General features: G+C 39.4%; 4 protein-coding genes and 2 non-coding genes across 6 annotated transcripts; 5 read left to right on the top strand and 1 right to left on the bottom strand.

The window, feature by feature from the left end:
- Positions 1-13,919: 13,919 nt before the first annotated feature.
- LOC125595449 lies at positions 13,920-14,026 on the top strand. The gene has a single exon (XR_007330262.1). It is a non-coding gene; the product is annotated as a small nucleolar RNA R71 (small nucleolar RNA).
- A 2,486-nt stretch (positions 14,027-16,512) lies between these two features.
- LOC106377232 (psbP domain-containing protein 4, chloroplastic-like) lies at positions 16,513-18,198 on the top strand. Its single transcript, XM_013817431.3, has 5 exons — positions 16,513-16,893; positions 17,213-17,316; positions 17,458-17,569; positions 17,665-17,892; positions 17,992-18,198. The coding sequence occupies exons 1-5, from the start codon at positions 16,611-16,613 to the stop codon at positions 18,054-18,056; spliced, it is 792 nt and encodes a 263-aa protein (XP_013672885.1). The 5' UTR covers positions 16,513-16,610; the 3' UTR covers positions 18,057-18,198.
- A 663-nt stretch (positions 18,199-18,861) lies between these two features.
- Positions 18,862-20,667, top strand: LOC106377231 (carboxyvinyl-carboxyphosphonate phosphorylmutase, chloroplastic-like). Its single transcript, XM_013817430.3, has 5 exons — positions 18,862-19,273; positions 19,365-19,438; positions 19,672-19,754; positions 19,834-19,858; positions 19,943-20,667. The coding sequence occupies exons 1-5, from the start codon at positions 18,981-18,983 to the stop codon at positions 20,488-20,490; spliced, it is 1,023 nt and encodes a 340-aa protein (XP_013672884.1). The 5' UTR covers positions 18,862-18,980; the 3' UTR covers positions 20,491-20,667.
- Positions 20,668-21,059: 392 nt separating this feature from the next.
- On the top strand, positions 21,060-21,131 carry TRNAQ-UUG. The gene has a single exon. It is a non-coding gene; the product is annotated as a tRNA-Gln (tRNA).
- Positions 21,132-21,302: 171 nt separating this feature from the next.
- Positions 21,303-23,574, top strand: LOC106374984 (chaperone protein dnaJ 10-like). Its single transcript, XM_013814889.3, has 9 exons — positions 21,303-21,657; positions 21,718-21,777; positions 21,872-21,954; positions 22,032-22,170; positions 22,259-22,388; positions 22,474-22,811; positions 22,888-22,968; positions 23,049-23,180; positions 23,271-23,574. Exons 1-9 carry the CDS (start codon positions 21,571-21,573, stop codon positions 23,349-23,351), a joined length of 1,131 nt encoding a protein of 376 aa, XP_013670343.1. The 5' UTR covers positions 21,303-21,570; the 3' UTR covers positions 23,352-23,574.
- A 465-nt stretch (positions 23,575-24,039) lies between these two features.
- On the bottom strand, positions 24,040-26,041 carry LOC106377228 (F-box protein SKP2B-like). The gene is made up of 4 exons (XM_048771230.1): positions 25,827-26,041; positions 25,252-25,600; positions 25,046-25,187; positions 24,040-24,569 (listed from the first exon to the last, which is right to left on the bottom strand). Exons 1-4 carry the CDS (start codon positions 26,027-26,029, stop codon positions 24,196-24,198), a joined length of 1,068 nt encoding a protein of 355 aa, XP_048627187.1. The 5' UTR covers positions 26,030-26,041; the 3' UTR covers positions 24,040-24,195.
- Between the last annotated feature and the right edge of the window lie 7 nt (positions 26,042-26,048).

Here is a 26,048-nt window from a genome sequence, read left to right on the forward strand (position 1 = left end):
TTTCTGCTCTGCTTCATTATATTCAAGCAGAAAAGTATGAGCTGCGACTACATGTTGCTTCTTTTCTTCTCCTCAGGTTCCAAGTCATGAAGCTGCGACTACATATGGAGACTAAATAGACGCCACAGCGATCTGTGGTGATTTAAGTGCGGTCAGACAACGCTTGGTTCAGTGTAGGTTCAGTCTTCTGCGCCTAGATGATAGTAACTCAGCCGAACCATCCCATGGCATAACATTTGACTGTAGCTCAGAGGATAAGCCCTTGATATTCTTACCCGAGATGAACTGCATAAGTTCTAAGGAGTAGACACCAACCTGACTTGGCAACTCCAGGTTCAGTTCTTCCAGGTTTCCTTCCAAGTTATTTGTACTCATGAACCCCATATACCAAATCCTGCAGTACAGGTTCAAGTAAGCTCAAAGAAAGATGTGGAAGATACCGAGAGGATAAATCTGTGAATGCCTCAGAAACTATCTCCTCAGGTGGTGGGAAGTTTTGGTTGCCAAGCCCATCTTTCCCATGAACGAAGTCAGCCACTCGAAGCATTGTGCCGTTCTGTACAGATGAAAAGACAACAACAACAAGTTATCAAAACATCAAGGCGCATAGATATGTTGCTGAATCTCAAAACATAGAAAGAACACAAAGTAGAGACATCCCAGGAAAGTTTTATGTGTTCCTTCAGCCACAGGAATATCAGTCCGACCAGCAACTTCCAACTAGTAGTAGATCAAAACGAAATAAACGATTCTTTATATAATTTAATTTGATAATGAGATTCATAAAGAAGACTACAGCTCTGCAGAAGTTAAAAATTTCAGTGGCGTGATCACCAAGCAAGCCAGACCTAATCCTGACTTGGAGACAGAGTATCGTCCATTACTAGTCTTATAAGATGATTCCTCCTTGCACCAATGATAATTCCTCCTTGCACCAATGATGATTCCTCCTTGCACCAATATATATATATGTAAGCAAGGCGTTGTTTGTTAAGACCGCTAACTGCTGGGTACACGATTGTGCTTAATTATGGTCTATACTGTGTCTCTGAAGCAAAGACAAGTAAATCTTCCTTGACTTGTAAAATCTACTTGCATAAAGCCCTTTTCGACAATCTCTTTCATGAATGTGAGGGTGGAACCAAGGAAGACTTTTGAATACCAGATCTTCAATTTGATCGTTTTAACCACCAATTTTTAGTTGTTCAAGAAAACCCACTTGACAAACTTTACAGTGTTCACTTTAGCTTAAAAATCGGTCCTGTCCGGTCCGGTCCGGTCGAACCGAAACATGCGCTTCGAGATTTTTTAAATGTTGTTTTTTTTTTTTGGAAAAATGATTATTGACTACATGAAGTATTGGCCATCACATGGCTAACCATGCAAACTAAACTAATGTATATTTAGCTACACGAAATATATTATGTCTTCAACTTAATGATGTTATGTAATTAACATCACAATTTTTATTTCTTTCATCCAAAAATGATGTGGATGTCAAAAACCGTTTAAATCTCTCATTTTTATCAATTAAAATATGATATATCTGACAGTAATTTAACTAAATATGAAATTTATATAGGATTTTATATAATTTTGGGTTTTAATTATTTTAATATGTTTTGTTATTAACTCTTAATAAAATTTATGTAATTAGTTTGATTAATTGTGTGATATATCTTTATTTGATCAATTTTTATTATAAAAAATTTCATGTCAATTTACTGACTCTAACATTTTATTTGTTAAATATAAAATTAATTAAATGAATGAATTATTTATTTATATTTTTATAAATAAAAATTGCATCCATTAAAAATGTATCAAATAAGTATATATATCACTATTAATCAAACGAATTACATAAATTTTATTAAAATTTCATAAGAAAACAGATTAAAATAATTAAAACATTACATAATATCTTATATAACTTTCATATTTAATATAAATATAAATAATATAATCATATATTTTTCAAATACACTAAAATAAAAATGTTAAACATTACTTATGAAGAAAATGTTAAAACATATTGATTTTCTAAATTAGATTTTGTTAAAAATATTCTTACGCTTTTACAACGTGGCTTAAAATATCATTCAGTTAAATTATAGTCGGGTCAGTCATATTTTTATTGATAAAACGAGATATATAAACGGTCTCTAACATCTACATTATTTTTCAGATGAACGAAATTAAATTCGTGATGTTAACTACATAACATCATTAAATTGAGAGATGTAGTCATGCATAAGATATACTTCGCGTAACTAGGTATACATTATTTTAGTTTGCATGGTTAGCTATGTGATGGCCAATACATCATATAGTCAGCAATCATTTTTTTTTTTTTTTATGATGCTGAATCATGTATGTAGTGATAGAAGCCTATTAAAGGAGGAAGAATCGAAATACTGGACATTAGCACGAAGACCAAATTCAATTTAAATTTGCTTGCTTTAGATTAAACTGTTTCTTACTTACTAATGAGTTGATTCCATTCCACGAAAGATTTTTTTTTTGAATGAAAGTAAAATTATAATCAAACAAAAACTGTGTTACATTTTGTGCTTCTGTTTTTACTTATGAACTCATAAGGCAATAAAAATAAAAGATTCTAACCACCCATTACGATGGTGTTAGATCTTCTCTCGTGCCAAACCAAGTACGCAGACTTCTGTCCAAGTAGGCGTGGCCTCTTGCTCTGACTGCAAGCAGATGCAATCTGATCGTTTTATCAACGAGTTTGCTCAGAGTAATGGCATCCTTTGGTTCTTCACCATGTCTCCTCGAGTTTCTTTCCCTCCAGATACTGTGAACTGCCGCCTGCAGGGAGTATCTGATAAGGAACAATTCTGTGGCACGATAGGTCGAGCCAGACATTATAGTGATAATGGTATTCCAGTCTGTGGTAAAGCCATCTTTGAGAAGCCCTTGTACCAATGATTTCCAAACCTTAGATGAGTAGGTACATTGGAAAAAGAGATGATGGCAAGTCTCTTGCACTTCATGACATAGAGTACACTCTGCGTTTATGGTAGCATTCCAAGCTTGCATTTTATCTCCTGTTTGCAACCTGTTCTTTATTGCAATCCAGATCATAAATGAGTATTTCGGGGTGGACTCGGGGAACCATATGCCTCTGCTCCAAGGACAGATATATTGCCTCGTCCTCAGCTGATGCCATGTCTTTTTAGTGGAGAATCTGTTTCCAAATTTTCCTTCTTCGCTTCTCCATAACGGGACATCATCCATGTCCCTTAACCCTCCAATGCGCAATGTATTTATCTCTTCCTCTATATCATTTAGAATGCTCTCTCTATGTCTTCGCCTCCTGCGATTTGAGAGGACATCTGCCATCGTAGCATTTTCCACAATACCAAGCGCTATTTTACCTCTATCACCTACGGCTTCCTTTAGGCAACCAATCTGCGACCAGACGTCATACCAAAAGGATGTATGGTTCCCATTTCTGACATCTATACGCAGAAATTGCCTTGCTATGTCTCTCATTCGTAGAATCTTCTTCCATATCCAAGACCCCAAATTTGTCTTAACTGAGATCGACCAGAAAGACCCTTTCCTTATCAAATAACAATGTATCCACTTGACCCACAAGGAGGATCTAGCAGATGATATTCTCCAGATTAGCTTCAGGCAGTGGACTTTGTTTATCTCCTTTAAAGACCTGATTCCCAAGCCTCCTTCATGCTTTGGTAAGCAAATGTCTTGCCAGCTCACTTTTGCTTTTGTAGGTTTTAAAACAGGGCCTGACCAGAGAAAGGCTGCGCATAGACTTTCTATTTCCTTCAAACAACTACCTGGTAGTCGAAAAGCCGCTAGCCAGAAGTTTGCTAGACTCATGATTACCGAGTTGATCAGCTGAAGCCGCCCTGCATGGGAAAGGAAACGACCAGTCCACGAGCTCATGCGCTTTCTAATCTTTTCCACCAATGGCATGTAGTCACTTACTGTCATTTTCTTTGTGAGGAGGGGAAGACCTAAGTAGCGGACTTGAAGCTGTCCTGAGGCGAAGGGAAAGCTTGCGAGGGTCTCTGCTTCTTGTTCCACTGTTGAACCTGCCATGTAGAGAACCGTTTTCTCCAAGTTGATTTTCAGACCCGATATCACTTCAAAGTCTGCAAAGATCCTAAGAATACCTGCAATAGACCTTCGTGTGCCATCAGTGAAGACAAGCAGATCATCAGCAAAGCATAAATGTGTCAAGAGGATGTTCCGACATCTCGGATGGTACCGTATTTCTTTTCTTTCTACCGCCTTGTCAAGCATATTTGACAATACATTCATGCATATGACAAAGAGGTATGGCGATAGTGCACAACCCTGCCTCAGCCCCCTCTTGCTTTGAAAGAAACCCGCAAGTTCCCCATTTACTTGTACTGAAAACGAAGGCGTGCATACACATAGCTCAATCCAAGGGTATCCACGAAAGATTTGCTTCTCAAATACTAACATATCATAAACTTGGGGGTAGAGTGCAATTGAGATATAAACTTAATGTTGATGAGAGACACTGATACATCCATCATCTTTGTTATTTTCAACTTCACATTCTTCTCTTATTATGTGTACAGTGTACATGATTAGATATTTAGTAGAAGTGTAGGACCGTTTTCGTATAAGTACCACATAGATGACCAATATGGATGTAGTAGCTTTCAGTCAAAAATACAGTTCTTAACAAACAATACTAACTCAATATTGAATTAGTGTATGCCTTTCACAATTCTTTTGTTTTTCAATCGATTACAGAAGAAGACTACAGAAGTTGAAAATTTCAGTGGCTTGATCACCAAGCAAGGCAGACCTAAGGTAGACAAGTATTGTAGCCCAAAGCCTGACTTGGGGACAGACTATCGTCCAGTATGACAGCTATTAATGCATTCAGGGCTTAAGATAAGATGCTCAGAAGATGACAGAGGTTAATAAGGTTCACCTCTATTAATCCGAAACAATGCAACAAAGAAACGTGTCCTTCCTTGTTTCCGTTGAAAGTCGACTCTAACAACCTCCTCTTGCCACTCTTCTTCTGACACGTGGTCTTTGTATCAGAAGAGTTTACTTCCTGCATCTCATCAGCTAACCTTGTCCAAAATTTAATCAGTAAGGTGAGACATTCTTTCCACGTAGAACTACCAGGGATATGCACATAGGGACACATTTGGAGGTAAAACTAAGATGAAATGCCGTTTCATGATCTCCAGAGACTGTAAAGGTTCCAAAACCCTGATATATACTCTAGACTTGGAAACTCTATCCACTTCCAAAATCAATATCTCTTCTACTTTCCAGTGTATCTAACAAATTCATAATGTATATTGTCTGTAGACATCTTGCCAGGAAATGTGTGAATTCTCCGTGAAGACGCCAGTGAGTTTCTACCATATTGGCCAAAGCTTCCAAGTTCATCTTATTGATGTGGGCATGGACTTCATTGTTGGAGCTATCAAAGTTTAAGCCTATCAATCCCGGAATATTTTTGAAATCTAGTAAGCATCTTTTTGGATGCAAAAATGTTTTTTTGGTTTGAATAAATTTATCATTCATACAAATTTTTTTTTTTTTTTGGAAATCCAAGGATATGCGAGACTCTACTGCATTCCTGCTTAAGGATGTTATACATTTTTGATAACCAAACGAAAGAACCATGTTGCATTAATGAGATTCTTCCAAGCAAATGCTTTCGAGAACTTACATCCATGTGCTCAAGTGCAGGACCTCTTGCTATATTGCAGCACCTAAATCCCAAATAGAACCACGCCCCTTTTTGGTTAGAACAAGGCATTGATCAAAACGCCAGCTGCAGATCGCCTGCAACTGCAGCTTCTCTAGACTCTAGCAATAGCTTCTTCAACAGATGATATCTCTTCTGAGAATTCAACCCTAGAAGTTTTTGCAACCTCAATTAGCTCTTCAACGTGAAGATAATCCCCAGGATGCTGATGTCTCGAGTTTTAACCCGATTATCTAACTGCAAGTGCACAGTAAAGTACGCAGTAGTAATACGGGATCGAATCCACAGGGACCGATGATCACACGTAGAGTTGCAGACAAGTTAATAGCTACAGCGAATCAAGATATATTTTTGATGGTTTTTATTTAATTTTCTCTAGTGTCACAAAGCATAAACAAGTTGTAAAAAGATGATTTAAACGATTTGAAAACTATTTTAAAACAAACGTTGGGCATTGGGAATTCTCAGGGATTTCTTTTTAATCAAGATACAATTAATGGCAGACACAGGGATATATTAAGAACCGTCTAGAACTCAAACACGATATTAGAATTAACCTACTTCCGTAGCGCTAATTCTCTATGTTATAGAAATCTCCACACTAACTTCCGCTGAGTTTCAATTTCTAAACAAGCATTAAGAACAGGTTCAATATGTTCACAAAGCGCAATAACATCAACTTCCGAGGGTTAAGGACACTTTGCTCATCTAAAGTATTTTCGGAAGTTCAAACAATCACTTTCGGTGCATCAAACAATCTGAAATCATGAACTAAGTGATCAATTCAGTTCAAGCAGTAAGAAATCCATTAGATGAAGAACCAAAACGTAATCCCTTAGTCTACACACGTTTTATGGATCAAAACATCAAGAAATCCCCTATGAGAACCCCTAAACCCAACTAGATGACTACTCACACATAACTAAGCAAGAACAAAACGATTTTGATGAAGAAAACATGATAAGATTGTATTAAAACAGAGTAAAGGTTCAGAAGATCTTCTCCAAATGGTTTTGAGATGAACTCCTTTACAAATCTTCACAAATCACACCAAAACAAGTACAAAACACTCAAATCTCTCTCTAGAACTTGTAAATCTCCTCCTTGGTCGCCCCTGGTCTTTTCTGAGTCTCAAAGGTCGAGTTCCTTTTTTGAATTATTGAGGGGAGTGGGTAAAAAGGAGTGAAAAGCTCGTTTGTGCGTGTGGAGCCCGTAGCGCCTGAGATCGGTCGATCCACATGGCCCGGATCGGTCGATCTCGTGTATGAAAGCCTGGGATCGGTCGATCCACATGGCCCGGATCGGTCGATCTCGTGCTCTGTGCGATCAATACTTCATTCGGTCCATTGTTCGGTCCATCTTGCTTCTGAATAAATCCCGAATGCGTTCTTTTCTTTCAAGCTATCTAGTAACCTGCATATTACACTTAAGAACACCAAAACGCATCAAATAGACCAAAACATTAATTAAAACCGACCATTTAATTGCTCCAAAACGAGTTTAAAACCGTTAAAAACACGGAATATCAACTCCCCCAGACTTGAATCTTTGCTTGTCCTCAAGTAAAGAGGATTAAAATTTGGGAGCTCACTAACCCTCAGTAGACCTTACCTTGTGATTTCGCTAACCACTTAAATCAGAGACTGTCAAGGCATTCATTCCAAATCCCCACCAAGACCGCGCAAACCTTTCCATATTTCAGACCTGCAAGTCTCAGTTTCAAGTAATCAACTCTTTACATTCATTAAAAAGGCGTGACCTTTCCACCAAAGATATCTCCATCAGGTATAACGGGCTCGGTGTTTGGGAGGCTGTTTTAGTGTTTAATTAGGTGAGGCTCAAGTGTTTGTGGGTATCAGCGATAACAAAAAATGCAAAACATTATGCAAAATCGCTGGAGAGACCGAGTATATTGATAACCATGTTTTCGAACTGCTCAAGTCTCAAATGATCAAAACCCAACAAATCTCAAACTCTAACCCCAAATTTAAACAAAGCATCATCTCTAGTACACAAAATAAAAATAAAATGTCTAAATCAAATACTGAATGAGATATAAACATGAACTTTTTTTTTTTTTTTGGACCGATTACTTGCAAATGTTTTGTGGTAATCGATCGAATCATATCTTTTTTTTTTTTTTTTTTTTTTTTTTTTTTTTTTACGAAAACTTATACAAACCGAAATCGAATATATACACTGCGATGCAATCACACACTTACAACACCCAATTTTTCTATTTACACCTCTAGACACACAGGTCCGTGTCTAACCACCTAAATGTTCCGATCCTACCTAAGCAGTCGGATGAACCATGTCTACCCTAATCTCTCCATTGTTTTTGCACATGTATGCACATATGATCAGTGTGTAAGAATGCATGGAGATGAAATAAAAGGGTAAGGTGTAGGTGTGGTACCAAACTATTGATGAGTCTGGCCATTCAGGATTATTAAAGAGTGGTAGAATGTGGTAAAGAAAATCCTGAATGTGTATATGGTGTACCGTTTCCTGATGTTGATTCCTGGTCAAAAGAAATTAAATTCATTAATGGTCAAAAATAGTTGAGTCGATTACAATTCACCGAGACTTGATAAAAGATTTAAGGAGAGGTTGCTTGGTCAAGTGGTTCCTCGGTTTGTCTGCGCTAACAGTCCTGAAAAATGGTCAATATGAAATGTAATGCACAACACACAAGGAAATAGTCTAATAATCATCACAGGGTCCGAGAAAAATACGGAGAGAGTTTTTTTTTTTTTTAAAACACAAAGAAAATAAAAGAAATAAAAGCAATATGGTACATAAGTAGCATCCTCCCCCAGACTTACTTCACACCGTCTCGGTGTGAAAATAATTCCAAGAGAGATTACCGATCAGGCGTTGCGGTCAGTGCGCCTCTTGGAGCGCCTCTCCAAGGCTCCATCATCATCAGAGTCCTCCGCTGCCTCAGGTCCAGCAGCGGTGTCGTGAGCGCCTTAGATCGACCGATCCATACTGTCGGATCGACCGATCTCTTACATGGATCGCCCGTTCTTTTCTTTAGGATCGATCGATCTCTGCCTGATCGTGATACATGCCTGAAAATCATCTAAAAACACAACCAAAAATCAATTCACACAAGAAAACATAATCACAAAAGAGAAAGAAAATCAAACCATGTGGGTTGCCTCCCACTCAGCGCTTGTTTAAAGTCGCGAGCCTGACTATTTTGTTGTCCTTAGGCGAGATCGGGTTCCGATAAAGGAATGTTGGTTCCTTCTTCGGGTTTTGCATCTGTGAAGTAAGGTTTTAGCCTCTGCCCATTGACGGTGAATTTCCTCCCATTGTCTTCCAAGACAACAGCTCCATAAGGTCTAACCTCTGTGATGGTGAAAGGTCCGGACCAACGAGACTTAAGCTTTCCAGGAAATAGCTTGAGTCTAGAGTTGAACAGAAGGACTTTGTCTCCAGCAGCGAAGTCTCTCGGGATTATCTTTCTGTCATGCCATGCCTTAGTTCTTTCCTTGTAGATTTTGGTGTTCTCATAGGCGTTCAACCGAATCTCGTCCAGCTCGTTCAACTGAACCATCCTCCTTTCTGCTGCGGTTTTAATGTCGAAGTTCATCAACTTCGTTGCCCAAAAACCACTGTACTCCAATTCCACAGGTAGGTGACAAGACTTTCCATAGACCAGATTAAAAGGAGTGGTGCCCAAGGGAGTCTTGTAGGCGGTTCTATACGCCCATAAGGCGTCATCAAGCTTCACAGCCCAGTCTTTCCTTGTTTTGCCTACAGCCTTCTCCAAAATCCCCTTGATTTCTCGGTTCGATATTTCAACCTGCCCACTTGTCTGAGGATGATAAGGTGTAGCTACCTTATGCTTTACTCCATGTTTCTTCAGCAGTTTATCGAACGTCTTGTTGATGAAGTGAGAGCCTCCATCACTAATAACCACTCTCGGGATCCCGAATCTTGGAAAAATGACTGTCTTGAACATTTTCTTGACAACACTAGAGTCATTTGTCTTGCTGGCTACTGCTTCCACCCACTTGGAGACATAATCAACCGCAACCAAGATGTACTCATTTCCATAAGAAGATGGGAAAGGGCCCATAAAATCAATTCCCCATACATCAAAAACTTCAACTTCAAGGATGAAATTTTGGGGCATCTCATTTCTCTTACTGATGTTACCCTTCCGCTGACATGCATCACACTTTGAGACAAACTCATGGGCGTCTCTGAAAAGTGTAGGCCACCAGTAACCAGCCTGCAGGACCTTAGAAACCGTCTTGAATGTTGCAAAATGGCCTGCGTATTCTGAGCTGTGGCAGTGGAAAAGAATCCCTTGCATCTCATTCTCCAGAACGCATCTCCTGAATAAACCATCTGAGCATCTCTTGTAGAGGAAGGGATCATCCCAGTAATAGTGGTTCACATCTCTCATGAACTTCTTCCTCTCATATCCCTTCAGGTTCGGTGGTTCAATTCCAGCACATAGGTAGTTTGCAAAGTCTGCAAACCATGGGAGATCATCCTGAATTTGTCTCATGACACAGCAATCAGCCTGATCCAAATACTCATCCTCCAGCAAGGTGATCACATAGACATTCTCCTCGGGTAATGTATCATCCAGTGGTGTTTCAGCTTCCACTCTCATTCGGGAAAGATGATCTGCCACTCCATTTTCTGCTCCTCTCTTGTCTCTGATCTCAATATCAAACTCCTGTAGGAGTAAGATCCACCTTAAGAGTCTCGGTTTAGCATCTTTTTTCGTCATCAGGTACTTCAAGGCTGCATGATCTGTGTGCACAATTACTTTCGAGCCCACCAAATAGGACCTGAACTTCTCGAAAGCATAAACTACTGCCAGCAACTCCTTCTCAGTGGTAGCATACTTGATTTGAGCATCATCAAGCGTTCGGCTGGCATAATAGATCACATGGAGTTTCTTGTCTTTTCTCTGCCCCAAAACAGCTCCAATCGCGTAATCACTTGCGTCACACATTATTTCAAATGGCAAGTCCCAATCTGGTGGCTGCACAATGGGAGCACTGACTAGAGACTTCTTGAGAATCTGAAACGCAGCGAGGCAGTCAGCATCAAAAACAAACTTCGCTTCTTTGCACAGCAGACGGGTGAGTGGCCTCGCTATCATAGAGAAGTCTTTGATAAACCTCCTGTAGAAACCGGCATGTCCCAGAAAACTCCGAATATCCCTCACTGTCCTGGGAGGCTGTAGGCTGGTCATAACTTCAATCTTTGCTTTGTCAACCTCGATACCCTGCTCTGATATCCTGTGACCCAAAACAATGCCATCTTTCACCATGAAATGACACTTCTCCCAATTTAACACCAAGTTCTTCTCCTCACATCTTTCCAGCACCTTGCACAGATTAGCAAGGCAGTCGCTAAATGAAGAACCGTAGACTGAGAAATCGTCCATAAAAACCTCCATAATGTCCTCAATAAGATCAGTAAAGATCGACATCATGCATCTCTGGAAAGTGGCAGGAGCATTGCACAATCCGAAGGGCATTCTCCTGTAGGCAAAAGTACCGTATGGGCAGGTGAATGTTGTCTTCTCTTGGTCGTCTGGATGAATGGGTATCTGAAAGAACCCGGAGTAGCCATCGAGAAAACAGTAGTAGGGGTGGTTGGCTAGTCTTTCCAGCATCTGGTCAATGAAAGGAAGTGGGAAGTGGTCCTTCCTTGTGGCTGAGTTTAGCTTCCTGTAGTCAATGCACATCCTATGCCCTGTGACTGTTCTGGTAGGAATCAGCTCAGCCTTCTCATTTGTGATGACAGTGATGCCACCCTTCTTAGGAACCACATGAACCGGGCTCACCCAAGTGCTGTCTGAAATTGGGTAGATCACCCCTGCACTCAACAGCTTTAGAATCTCCTTTTTCACAACTTCCATCAGTTTGGGATTCAGTCTTCGCTGGTGCTCTATGGACGTCTTTGACTCATCCTCCAAGTGAATCTTGTGCATGCAAAGATCTGGAGAAATACCTGTAATATCATCCAAAGAGTACCCCAATGCTTTTCTATACTTTCGCAATTTTGAAAGAAGCAAAGCGGTCTCCACATTATTCAGGTTAGCACAAATAATAACAGGATATGTGGAATTCGGTCCCAAGAATGCATACCTCAGCCCAGCTGGGAGGGCTTTAAGTTCCACCTTTGGAGCATTCTCCTCACTCCAATCTGGTTGGGAGGATGACGGTTTGACGGTTTTATCGGTGCCTGAGTCTTCAAGGCTGACATAGGCGACATGCTTCTCAATCGGTGAGGCTGAATCCAAAATCTCAGAAAATCCAACCACTTCTTGGTTCATGAACCCGAACTCACTCTCCCTTTGGGTCAATGCGACTTGTAGAGGATCATCAGTGTGCAACTCTTCATCCATTTCCTCCACCAGTTCAGTCAATGTATCAACCCAGAAAGTCTGTCCATCAATAGTCGGATTTTTCAGCACCTTCTCCACATTGTATCTCATCGCCATGTCTCCTAGACGTAAGTCTATATGCCCATTCTGTACATCAATCATGGCTCCAGCAGTAGCTAAAAACGGTCTGCCCAAAATGAGAGGATCTTTAGGTTCCTCTTCCAGCTCCAGAACTACAAAATCGGTAAGCACATATCCCTTTCCAACACCAACAGGGATGTTTTCTAGTACACCGACTGGTCTTCGCACTGATCGGTCAGCAAGGACCAAGGAGATCCTTGTAGGTTTGTAGTTCGTCATGCCTAGCCTCTCAGAGACAGAGAAAGGCATTAGGCTCACTCCTGAACCCAGATCGCAGAGACTCTTCTCAAAAGTAAGTGATCCAATGCGGCATGGTAGAACAAATGCTCCGGGATCTTCACGCTTTTTAGGCATGACATTTTGTAGAACTGCGCTACACTCCTCATTGAGCATCAACACACCCCGCTCTAGGCTCATCTTATCGGTAAGAATCTCCTTCATGTACCTTTTAAGAGAAGGTACCATCTTCACCGCTTCAACAAATGGCAATCTCACATGTAACTCCCCAACAAGGTTCTTTAGCTTCTCGTACTCACGTTCTTTGATCTTCTGCCTTGGTCTGGATGGGTATGGAGCCTTAGGAACATAAGCAGGAGGCGCCACATACACCTCTTCAGGTTCAGAGGAATTTGGCTTCGTCGACACGGGATCGGTCGATCCAGATGGACCGGATCGGTCGATCTCCTTCCCCTTGGATCGGTCGATCTGTTCTTGAGATCGGTCGATCTCTTTTTCTTTCGATTCCTCAATCGTTTTTCCACTCCTAAGTGTTATAGCATTCACAAACTCCTTGGATTCGTCTCTGACTTCCCTGGTAGAAATCCAGGTGCTGTTCTGCTGCTGGAGGCGGTTTGAGCAACTTGCTTTTCCAAAACTTTCAAATGGGTGTTCAAAGCTTCGAACTTCCCATTAAGCTCTCCATACATGTTATCCACCTTGGTGTTTATCTCTGCAGTGCTATTCTTCTGACCTTCTAGCACCATTTGCAGCATCTTCTTAATTTCGTTATCCTGAGAAGGCTGTGACGAAGAGGCATTTCCTTGATTCTGATAGTTGTTGTACTGCTGCCTTTGCTGAAATCCTGAGTTGCCCGAGTTGTTCCCCTGATATTGATTTCTGTTCTGAAATCCTTGGTTGAACACACTCTGGTTCTGATTCTGGTTCTGCCTGTTTCCTGCCTGAGGGTAGGACTGATGTTGTGGATTCTCCACATTGTTGCTCCGGTAAGACAGATTATTTTGCTGATTTTGATTCCACCCAAGGTTCTGATTGTAGCCTCTGTTGTAGTTTCCTTGACCACCAATGTAGTTCACATCAGCCTGCATATCACTTGAATCATCACCAACAGCTTCTTGTGAGGAACGATAGCCTTGCTCCTCCACAAATTTCACAGATTTCTGATCTCTCTTGAGAAGCATCTCAATCTTGGCATTCAACTCATCTATCTTCTTGGATTCATAACCAACACCCTTCTGGCTGGTATCAAACCTTGACTTGCGGTTTGCTTTGCTGGATGACAGGTTGTTCAACAAGGTGTAAGCTTCTTCAACAGTCTTGGTCATGAAATCACCATTACTTGCTGTGTCCATGGCATCTTGACTCTCTTCATGAACTCCATTATAGAAAATGTTCAGCAAACTCACATCAGTGTAGCCATGGTGAGGGCAGTCCTGTGTGTACTCCTTGAAACGCTCCCAAGCCTCATGAAAGCTTTCTGAATCAAGCTGCTGAAAGCTTCCAATTCTGCTTCTCAGATATGTGGACCTTGACTTGGTGAAGAAATGCTGTAGAAAAGCAGCTCTTGTCTCTTCCCATGTAGTAAGAGATCCTGGAGGGATGGACTTTAACCATCTGATAGCTTTATCAGCTAAGGAAAACGGGAACAACCTGCATTTCAAAGCGCCTTGAGGAACTCCATTATGTCTGCTGGTGTCACAGACTCGCTCAAAATGCTCCAAGTGATACATCGGGTCCTCAGACGGGTTTCCATGAAACGGATTTTTCTCCACCAAATTAATGAGACCAGTCTTGATCTCAAAGTCTCTTCTCTCAATGGGAGGTGGGCGAATCCCAGAACGATCGGCATAGAATGCATCTGGTGTATCATAATGTGCAAGCGTCATCCTAGGCATGCCATAGTCTCCAGCCTGTTGTCTTGCAGCTACACCAGCCTGCTGATTATCACCAGCATTGTTGCCTTCTCGTTCATTTACAGGAATTGGATTTTGCGGGTTGTCCTGAAATTGGTCTTCTTGGTGTTCAGCCATTTCAACCTCTTCAGCGGACTCAAGTCTTTTCTTTTTCACTTGTCTCTCTAGGCGGCCGAGCTCTAACTCCAAAGGTATTAAATTCGATGATCCTTTGCTTCTAGTATGAAATCCGCTCATTCACCTGAAAACACAAACAGAAAGAGAAAGACAGAAACATTAGACAAAATAAAAAAAATGCTATAGTCTTAAACTGATCATTAACTCTAGGGTGACCAAATGGTCCCCGGCAACGGCGCCAAAAACTTGATGTCTCGAGTTTTAACCCGATTATCTAACTGCAAGTGCACAGTAAAGTACGCAGTAGTAATGCGGGATCGAATCCACAGGGACCGATGATCACACGTAGAGTTGCAGACAAGTTAATAGCTACAGCGAATCAAGATATATTTTTGATGGTTTTTATTTAATTTTCTTAGTGTCACAAAACATAAACAAGCTGTAAAAAGATGATTTAAACGATTTGAAAACTATTTTAAAACAAACGTTGGGCATTGGGAATTCTCAGGGATTTCTTTTTAATCAAGATACAATTAATGGAAGACACAGGGATATATTAAGAACCGTCTAGAACTCAAACACGATATTAGAATTAACCTACTTCCGTAGCGCTAATTCTCTATGTTATAGAAATCTCCACACTAACTTCCGCTGAGTTTCAATTTCTAAACAAGCATTAAGAACAGGTTCAATATGTTCACAAAGCGCAATAACATCAACTTCCGAGGGTTAAGGACACTTTGCTCATCTAAAGTATTTTCGGAAGTTCAAACAATCACTTTCGGTGCATCAAACAATCTGAAATCATGAACTAAGTGATCAATTCAGTTCAAGCAGTAAGAAATCCATTAGATGAAGAACCAAAACGTAATCCCTTAGTCTACACACGTTTTATGGATCAAAACATCAAGAAATCCCCTATGAGAACCCCTAAACCCAACTAGATGACTACTCACACATAACTAAGCAAGAACAAAACGATTTTGATGAAGAAAACATGATAAGATTGTATTAAAACAGAGTAAAGGTTCAGAAGATCTTCTCCAAATGGTTTTGAGATGAACTCCTTTACAAATCTTCACAAATCACACCAAAACAAGTACAAAACACTCAAATCTCTCTCTAGAACTTGTAAATCTCCTCCTTGGTCGCCCCTGGTCTTTTCTGAGTCTCCAAAGTCGAGTTCTTCCCTGAATTATTGAGGGGAGTGGGTAAAAAGGAGTGAAAAGCTCGTTTGTGCGTGTGGAGCCCGTAGCGCCTGAGATCGGTCGATCCACATGGCTCGGATCGGTCGATCTCATGTATGAAAGCCTGGGATCGGTCGATCCAGGTAGCCCGGATCGGTCGATCTCGTGGCTCTGTGCGATCAGTACTTCTCGTTCGGTCCATTGTTCGGTCCATCTTGCTTCTGAATAAATCCCGAATGCGTTCTTTTCTTTCAAGCTATCTAGTAACCTGCATATTACACTTAAGAACACCAAAACGCATCAAATAGACCAAAACATTAATTAAAACCGACCATTTAATTGCTCCAAAACGAGTTTAAAACCGTTAAAAACACGGAATATCAGTTCGGCTGCTGCTACATTTGGATATGTAAAAATTGAAAAAGTAAGTAATAACAATTTTAATAATATTTAAAATCACAGTAATTTATCCGCTTCAACATTTATATCCACCACTGCTCTATATAGCTAGGATTCACCATTAGCTTTGGTTGCTTATTGCTAAAAAACTTGTGAGTTTGAATATGAATGATCAATCAAATAATTCTCATTTAAATAGATTCGTTTATGTATGTGAACTTGCAATATACAAAATCTTATCACCAGAATATATGTTAGGATGAAATTAAAACATAACTAATAAGAATCGTTTTATCTTTTTTTTTTTTTTTTTTAAATCACTTATCTTTGTGTGTGTGTGTGTGTGTGCGCTTCAAAATGACACCGCAGTGAAACGTGTGAGGCTAATAAACTATTAGTATCAATCACAACAGAATAGCAGCCACACACTCTGTTTTGATCAAACGCCATTTCTCAGGTATCGCGAGTTCGAAACAGAGTAGTAAAGAATGGAGACGGCCCTGCTTCGGTTCCGCGTTAGTTTCTCCTGTCATCCTCATCCACACCACAAGAAAATCGCCGCTCATCACAGAGTCAACAATGAGATTCCTGGAGGATACGAAGACGAGTGGTCTCCTAAGGTTTTGAGTAGAAGATCATTACTAGCGACGGCTTCTGGGCTCTCACTGGCCTCTTCGACGTCTTTAGCGTTTCCAGGGGAAGGGTTAGCTGTCGTGAAACAAGGTCTTCTCGCCGGGAGAGTTCCTGGTCTGTCTGAACCTGACGACGAAGGTTCGCGTCTCTCTGTCTTTTTTTTGCTTATAATTTACATTTTGCATGTAAATAGATAGTTAATGGTTTAAAATTTTGATTTTTATATCCATTAAATTATATAGATTCAACAAATCTTTAGGCTTTAGACATTGATACTTGGAGCTGTATTGTATTCTTCAATTTCTATTCCCTGCAACATTAGAATAGAGTCACACATTGTAAACAAGTTTTTTTTATCTGAATTTTTTTTTACATTCATTAAAAAAAAAGGTATATATGGTACATTTGTTGTTGAGTTTGTGGGGGTGAGAATGTAATTGGAATGCTCTCAGGACAGGTTGGAGAACATACCGTAGACCAGACGAGAAGTCAGGAGGGCATGGAGTTGGTTGGAGTCCTATTATCCCTTACGCCTTCTCTGTTCCTCAAGATTGGAATGAGGTTTGGTCACTCGGTTCTGTTTCTTTGTTTTTTTTTTTTTTTGCCAGCTACCCATTTAAACTATGGATGGTCACGAGTCGATTTTCCGAGAAGCTCCTCCCTCCAAGACTCTTCTTATTTGTTATTGTTTATAATCTATAGGTACCTGTATCGATAGCTGATCTTGGTGGCACTGAGATTGACTTAAGATTTGCTAGTCCTAAAGAAGGCCGCTTGTCTGTAATTGTAGCTCCCGTTCTAAGATTTGCAGATAGTAAGCGCTCTCTCTCCCATTAAAATATTTCATTCTCAGTCTAACATTTCATGTGTAATGATTATTATTGTTTTCAATAAATGGTTTTGTGACAGACCTTGGGGACAACGTGAAGATTGAAAACATTGGAACACCAGCGAAGGTGATCAACGCCTTTGGACCAGAAGTTATCGGAGAAAACGTTGAAGGGAAGGTGTTAAGTTCGAATGTAGCGGAACACGATGGTAGACTCTATTACCAGTTCGAGCTAGAGCCACCTCACGTGCTCATCACCGCAACCGCTGCTGGAAACCGTCTTTACTTGTTCAGTGTCACCGGAAACGGTGAGTCAATATATCTATCTTGTATGTTTGCTACAATCAATTTTTATTGTTTTATACATTAATTATAAATAAATTTTGGTTTATGTTTTGATGCTAAAGGGCTTCAATGGAAGAGATACTACAAGGATCTGAAGAAGATAGCTACTTCCTTCCGAGTTGTTTAGAGACATTTGCCATAAAGTTTTTTTTTTTTTTGATCCATAAAGTTAAATGGATGATCACTCTCGTACATAATGTATTTGTATAAAGTTGAGAATCATGCACCTTATACAATGAACCAAATACGAGTAGTACATTTAAGTTCAACGTACGGTGTTCTCTATTTAGATTGATAAGAAGAGAGAACCTCGTGGTTTGTCTATGCCCCTCACTGGGAAGGATCCATTTTTGCGACTTACTTGCAACGGAAGCAAATCTTTTTGATATATTGTGCATTCGACCTATCCTTGGTTTAGGTTTTTACCGGCTACTAAATATATTATTCGAACCGATCTTTTTTTTGGTAAACTATTCGAATATCCGGATTTTTATTTTATTAAATAGTTCCGAAAATTGAGATTTGAATTGATCTAGAACCGATCCAAAACACTACGTGATCTTAAATAGCTCCAGATCTAACCCGAAAATAGGGCCAATCGGAATCGGATTACAGGTTATGAGGTTCATGAATTTCAACCCGAAGATTCAAATACCCGTACCTACACCTTGGTTCACTAGAAGTTCCGGTTTAGTACACATGATTCAATCTCAGTATTTCATTTAACCATCAAGACCTAAAAGAACCGACCCAAATCCGATTTGAAAATCTGAATACATGTGCCGGTTCACACTATAGGTCCCGGTTCAGTCCTCAATCTCAGTATATCTGGTTAAACCACCAAACCCACGTAATCAACAAGATAAGACATGAACTACCCACGCGCGCTGTCTAATTAAAAGCCAAAGCACGTGGGTGTGTTCACCTAACCAAACACTTAAACTTCTGGTCCATTTAATCGGCCTCGGTTATCTCGTCTGCTCCACTATCCAATCAAAACAACACGGATACAGAGAGATAACGAGAGTTATCGAGAGAGCAGCTTCCAAGAATGTCGTTGCTCATGGCGGTCAAACCCACTTCCCTATGCAACACCTTAAACCTTACGGCTTCGCCGAGATCCCCACGCACCAATCCTCGCGCGGCGAGATTGGTTAATCCGACGGCGAGGATCCAAACACGTATCCATCGTCTGATCCAGGAACAAGGCAGTATCCTCATGCCTGGATGCTACGACGCGTTATCAGCCGCCATCGTGCAGCAAACCGGATTCTCGGCCGGTTTCATCTCCGGTTACGCTCTCTCCGCTTCTCTTTTGGGTAAACCGGACTTCGGTTTGCTAACGTGCGCCTTTGACTCTCTTTATTTTCTTTCTTTTATTTTTGTTTGTCTGTTTGTTTGCTGTCGTTTTATTTGTTTTCTTTTGTCGTTTTAGTCCACCCGAGATGGCTGCGACGGCACGGTCGGTCTGTGCTTCGGCTCCTAACATACCCATCATTGCAGATGCTGGTAAAGTTTCCAACTTTGGTTCAGACAAAAAAAAGTTTCCAACTTTGTTAGTAAAGTTTACATCTTTGGTTCAGACAAAAATAAAGTTTCAAACTTTGGTAGTAAACTCAATAAAACAAGTTACTAAGAATGCAAAGAGACATAACAGAAGCTTGTTGATTCTTTAGTTAGAACATAACTGAGATGAAACTATGAATAGCTCTTGTCTTAAAAGATTCATTGATCTGTTTCAGACACTGGTGGAGGAAATGCACTAAACGTTCAAAGAACTGTGAAAGACTTGATCGCAGCTGGTGCTGCTGGCTGCTTCCTTGAGGTAAAAGCAATTAGTCTTTGTTGTGTCTTATTGTATTTGATTTGTTAATTTGACAATTTTTTTTGGTTGTTTTTGGTAGGACCAAGCATGGCCAAAGAAATGCGGTAAGTGTGACACATCTTCTTCATCAAGTCATTGTGATGATAATCATTTTCATTTTATGATCTTTTATGTGTTTTCCGTGTTAGGTCATATGCGTGGCAAACAAGTTATCTCAGCAGAAGAACATGCTGCCAAGATAGCATCAGCGCGAGACGCTATCGGAGACTCTGACTTCTTCCTCGTCGCGAGAACAGACGCACGTGCCACGTCTGCTAAGTCAGGACTCGAAGACGCCATTGCGCGTGTCAATCTCTACATGGAGGCTGGAGCGGATGCTTCCTTTGTGGAGGCACCTAGAGACGACGACGAGCTCAAGGAGATAGGCAAACGCACGAAGGGTTTCAGAGTCTGCAACATGATCGAAGGCGGAGTCACGCCGCTGCACACGCCCGAGGAGCTTAAGGAAATGGGGTTTCACTTGATTGTTCACCCCTTGACCGCGCTCTACGCATCGGCTCGAGCGCTTGTGGATGTTCTCAAGACTCTTAAAGAAAACGGAACCACGAGGGGTCACTTGGAAAAGATGGCTACGTTTGAGGAGTTCAATAGTTTGGTGGATTTGGAGTCGTGGTTTGAGCTCGAGGCTCGTTACTCGAACCTTAGGAACGCTCTTGGGACGACTACAAAGTCATGAAGAGGGTTGCTGCTACTACAGAGGCACAAGTGGTTTTTTTTTTCTTTTTCTTTTTCTTTGAAATGTGTCTTAAGCTCCTCTGTTTGCTAATTGTCAGAGGATTGTTTGAGCAGTTGTCTCATCAATAAGACAATAATATGACTTCAGCAGTCGTATAGAAGTTCGTATTTTCCTAGATATCAGAAAATCCTTAGCCAAAAAAAAAAACTATTGATACTCCATTTGTTTTATAATATACTCTGTTATAGAATTATTTTTCTTAGTTTTAAAATATACAAGTTAATTTTACATCCACATAACTAATAAGTAACCAATTATAATTTATATTTTAATGATTAACTGAATTGTATTTAATTTATATTTATTCAATATTTCTTCCATTTCATTAGAATTGTACCGCAGTTATTGATATGTAATGTCACCATTTGGATCCTGAAAAAAAGAAAAGAAAAAGGGTGGTTGGTACAAGAAAAACCATACGCTCCTCCTACAAGTGTCAACCTCAATTCAATTCCTGGTATATAATGTTCCAATTATAAATAACGTTACAGTAAAGTTTAAGACAACAAGGTTCTATGGTGTAGTGGTTAGCACTCTGGACTTTGAATCCAGCGACCTGGGTTCGACTCCCGGTAGGACCTATATTTTTGATTTTTTTTTTCCACCTTAATATCCATTTGGCTAAATGATAAGATACACCAGATCACAATCGTATTGCATAAATCACCATCATCATCTTCTTTTTCTTCAGTACGTTCAACAAGACAGAAAAGCAATGGAATAATAAAAAAGGAGGCATGAGATCAATAAAGCAGTTGAGTGGACAGTTAAAAAGAGATGGTGAAAGTGTAGTGTAGCCTCCCCGCTATAAAGTTTTTTATTTATTAAATCAAAAGTGCATAACTGTAAAGACATCTCTTTATTTGCTTCTTCAAGCAGATCACACACCCTACCTCTCTTGTGTCCCAACTTCCTCTTCTTCTTCCCCATATCTCCTAAAAGCTTCACACACAATCCACAAAACCAACCTTTATTTTCTTATCTACACAAAAAAGTTTCATCTCTTGCTTTGATCCGATCATGGTGAAGGAAACAGTATATTATGATGTTCTTGGTGTCACTCCCTCCGCTTCTGAGGAAGAGATTCGCAAGGCTTATTACATCAAGGTTTGTTTGTTTTCTTTAGAGATTTTTCTGTTCTTGGATGACTAACTCTTAAATCTTTAGGCAAGACAAGTTCATCCTGATAAGAATCAAGGTGATCCTCTTGCTGCTGAAAAGTTTCAGGCAAGTTCTTTATATTGTCACCCATTTTCTTGTTTTTTTTTTCTAATAAATAATCTTGATAAAATCAAGAGTTTACTTCTTGGCCACGGAACAGGTTCTAGGTGAAGCTTACCAGGTTCTGAGTGATCCTCTTCTGCGTGAAGCGTATGATCAGACTGGAAAACTCTCAGCTCCCAAGTAATGTTTTCTTCTTCTCTTGATTCTTGAATAAACAATGTGTTGTTTCTCTCTTCTAATGTTTTTTGATCATTCAGAGAAACAATGGTTGATCCAACGGCTGTTTTCGCTCTACTCTTTGGAAGTGAACTATTTGAGGATTATATTGGTCACTTAGCTGTTGCATCAATGGCTTCTGAAACAGAAAACTCTGATCAGATTCATGACAAACTAAAGGCAAATCAAACTTATATATTATAACTAACATATCCATATATGATCTTTACATAAACAAAGATCATTCTTCCTTTTTTTTAATTTGTAGGCTGTTCAGAGAGAAAGAGAAGAGAACCTAGCTAGGTTTCTCAAAGATTTTCTAAACCAATACGTCCATGGAGACAAAGAAGGTTTCATACACCGCGCTGAGTCTGAAGCCAAGAGGCTTTCAGATGCAGGTCTTGTCTCCTTCCCTCCTTTTTAATTTTACATGTTAGTTAATTACACAAAAACATTTATTCTTATGAATGGATTTGTTTATAGCTTTTGGAGTGGATATGTTGAATACAATTGGATATGTATACACAAGACAAGCAGCTCAAGAGCTTGGGAAGAGAGCTATTTACTTGGGGGTTCCTTTTGTAGCTGAATGGGTTAGGAACAAAGGACATTCTTGGAAGTCACAGATGAGTGCAGCCAAAGGTGCTTTTCAGTTACTTCAGCTGCAAGAAGAGAGTAACAGGCGATTCAAGAAAGATGGAGCTAGTCCTGCGAATGAGTTGGAGTCTCATATTCAGACAAACAAAGAAACACTTATGGGATCTCTTTGGAAACTCAATGTAGTTGACATTGAAGTGACTTTGTTGCATGTGTGTCAGATGGTGAGTTCTTTTGGATGCTTATGTTTGTTGGAACTCAAGATATGATGATGATGATGATTGTTGAAACTATGGTTAGGTATTGCGTGAAAACAACTTGAGGAAAGAGGAGCTTAAGTCTAGAGCAATGGCTCTCAAGATTCTTGGCAAGATTTTTCAGGTTTAAATCATATCAACATTGTTTGATCTGTTTTTGTTTCTTGTGGCTCATTCAAGATTGTTGCTGCACTGCTTGTGCAGCAAGGAAAGCAATCTAGGAATGGTGCAACATCAAGAAGAGAAGATGAAGACAGCAGTGATGATGATGATGACAGTAGCAGCGATGATGATTCTTCACAGCCACTTTCATACAGAACCCCTCTGCTCACTCAGGTATAATTATCACTTTTGACTTCATTCCATGATGCTATTTGTTAAATTTATAAACAGAGGTTCAGGTTCTTGACTGTGACATTTTTACAGGGCATTGGTAGACTCTTTAGATGTCTCTGCAATCCAGCATTTGATGTAGACGATGATGAAATCGTATACAAGGGCAAATGATCAATACCACACTGAAAGTGATGGTATCACATGGGCATGTGATTGCAGCCACAAAGTTATTTATTCTTTATATATATAAAATTTATATTTTGCAATGATGATTATTGATGGATCAAACTTTAACAAAGTGTTAAAATAAGTACAAAAACGCACTATTTGTACTTTGTAATCATTTACAAGATTGCTTTATGTTTTGTTATAATATTCTTTCCATTTGGTGCTATTCACACTCAAATTGAGTATTCAACAATTATCAACAACCATAAGGGCCAAATGATCTCAGACAAACCTTTTTTACTTAACAAAACCTTTTTTTCTGAAACCTCAAGCTCCCCCACCTCTTCGATATATTTGTCAATAGTTTCAGCACATCTTCTCTTTCTCTACCGCTTCTTGCCTGAATCTTGGTTTGCAACTCAATCACTTCATCTTCAACTATTTTTATTTTTGAATTTTGAAAATAATTTACTAATGTTTTATAATATATAACATTTGGTATTCTGATTTGCATTATAATAGGTTAAATTATAGTTAAATAAATAACTAATGACGTTCTTGGCTAGAAAACAAACGTTTAATATTTTCTTAATACCTTAAAACGTTGTTTAATAAAAAAAGGGAAGAAATATTTAATTATTAGTTTCCAACTTCAGATTTAGTGGCTACATGTTATTTTATGATTGTGAACTTGTTAAAACTTAAGAGGTAAATTAATTTGAAATCATTTCAAGGTTGCTTACATGATCAAAGGCAAACTCAAACAAACAAGCATTTATTTATTTAACCTCTAGGCTTGTATGTACACATACCAAGGGAGAGAGACCCCTTTAGTCTTCACACTAGTTCAATGAGCCGGGTGAGGTAAAGCTGTGTGTGTGCGGTGAGCCTGAAGGATGCAAGCACAGTGAACCGATGTTAAGTTCAGACAACCGCTCATGACAAGTGAATGCCTGCCTGAACAAGTGTGGAGCGCAGGGAACGTATCACAAACCGCTTGAACAGCTGAAGGTGTGAGGTAAGTGCATTGGCTAATGTTAAGGTTTCTTAGTCCTTCTTCGTCGAAATTGCCTTTCTTAACCGATCTCCACATCTCGTGTTTGTTCTTCACTCCGCTCTGAGCCAGCGAGTACATGGCCCTGTCGGTTATGTTTCTGCAATAGTATAGCCCCAATGACCTTAAGTGTACACAACGATTAGCCAAAGCCACCACACTCTCATCTGCAACACAACAACAACAACAACAACAACAACAATAACAATAACAACATGAGACCATAAACATATTTAGGTTAATATTAATTTAAAATCGACAATTTTGGGAGATGCCACCCATGTATAATACTCCATTTTGCAAAAAAAAATGTTGTTTTGATATTTTTCACAGAGATTAAAAAGATAAATAAAATGCATTTACGGTTTTATTAGCTTATCTATTTAATCTATTTAATCGATAGTATAATAAAATTATTTATAAAATCAAATGCATTTTATAATTAATATTAAATTTAAAATAAATATAAATTGCATTGAAATTCTAAAATGCCACAATTTGAGCGGAACCATACACTACTAGAGACGAGATAGGTCTTTTTTTTTTTCAAAATAACACTTTCCATGAAACAAAGAGTAATTTGGAGCCGGCTTAAATGTTTCATCCGGTTGTGTTTAAAGTCTTATACTTTAAGAGTGTTTACCTGTAATAAGTACACAGCCACAGAGATCAAGGCTTCTAAGATCAGGACAACCATAAGCTAAACTCATGACACCATCATCACTTATCTTCTCACACCATCCCAAGTTTAGTGACTGCATTTGACTACAGTTCTCTCCAATAGCCTGCATAAATTTATTTCAGTTTGCTGATGTATATATAAAGATTTCAAAATTTTTAAAATGGTACCTGCAATGCACTGTCAGATACAGCTTCCACACAACCACAAAGATTCAGAACTTTAAGCTTCCTACAAATCCTTGTCAAATACGCGAGAGCAGTGTCGCTGAACGAAGTGCAGCCGCTAAGGTTGAGTTTAGTGAGGTTAGTGCAGCCGCGAGCTAGAGAATAGAGGGAGTGGTCAGTGAGTTTCAAGCTTTTGCTTAGGTCAAGATCTTGTAACTCGTGACAGTGATTCGCTATGGCTTCCACTGCGTTGTCTTCGAGTTGCGGTTTGTCTTGTCTTAGTACTAGAGTCTGAAGCTTGACGAGTTTTGGTGCGAGAGACAGAACCAAACTGTTCATGTCTTTCTTGCACCTAAACAAGTAACACACATAAAAAAAAAAAAAATCAAATCCTCCTAGTTTATTACATAATCTTGAAACTAAAACCATCATCAAGAAACTGTCTTAATCTCAGATTGAGTTTCATCAAGAAATTAATATTAAATCTTAAATATTTACAAAATCCAGTCTAATTGAAACATCACAACACAATCACACAAACAATGAAACAAATATAGAATAAGAAGTTGTGTGCATACCATGAGAGGGAGAGACGAGTGAGACCGAAGGAGATAGCATCTCTCCAGCCAGAGCAAACACCAGAAGCAATGATGACCGTCCGATCATCAACAAGGTTAAGGATCCTCATGAGAAGCTCCACAGGGATATCTTTCCACTCGGTGATCATGTTTCCTTCCATCTTCTCGAAGCATAGGTTAAGTGATCCTCCTTCACTCATCATCTCGGTTAAGCGGTTTCTA

Source organism: Brassica napus, unplaced genomic scaffold, assembly GCF_020379485.1.
Source record: "Brassica napus cultivar Da-Ae unplaced genomic scaffold, Da-Ae ScsIHWf_1068;HRSCAF=1513, whole genome shotgun sequence".
NCBI lineage: Eukaryota > Viridiplantae > Streptophyta > Magnoliopsida > Brassicales > Brassicaceae > Brassica > Brassica napus.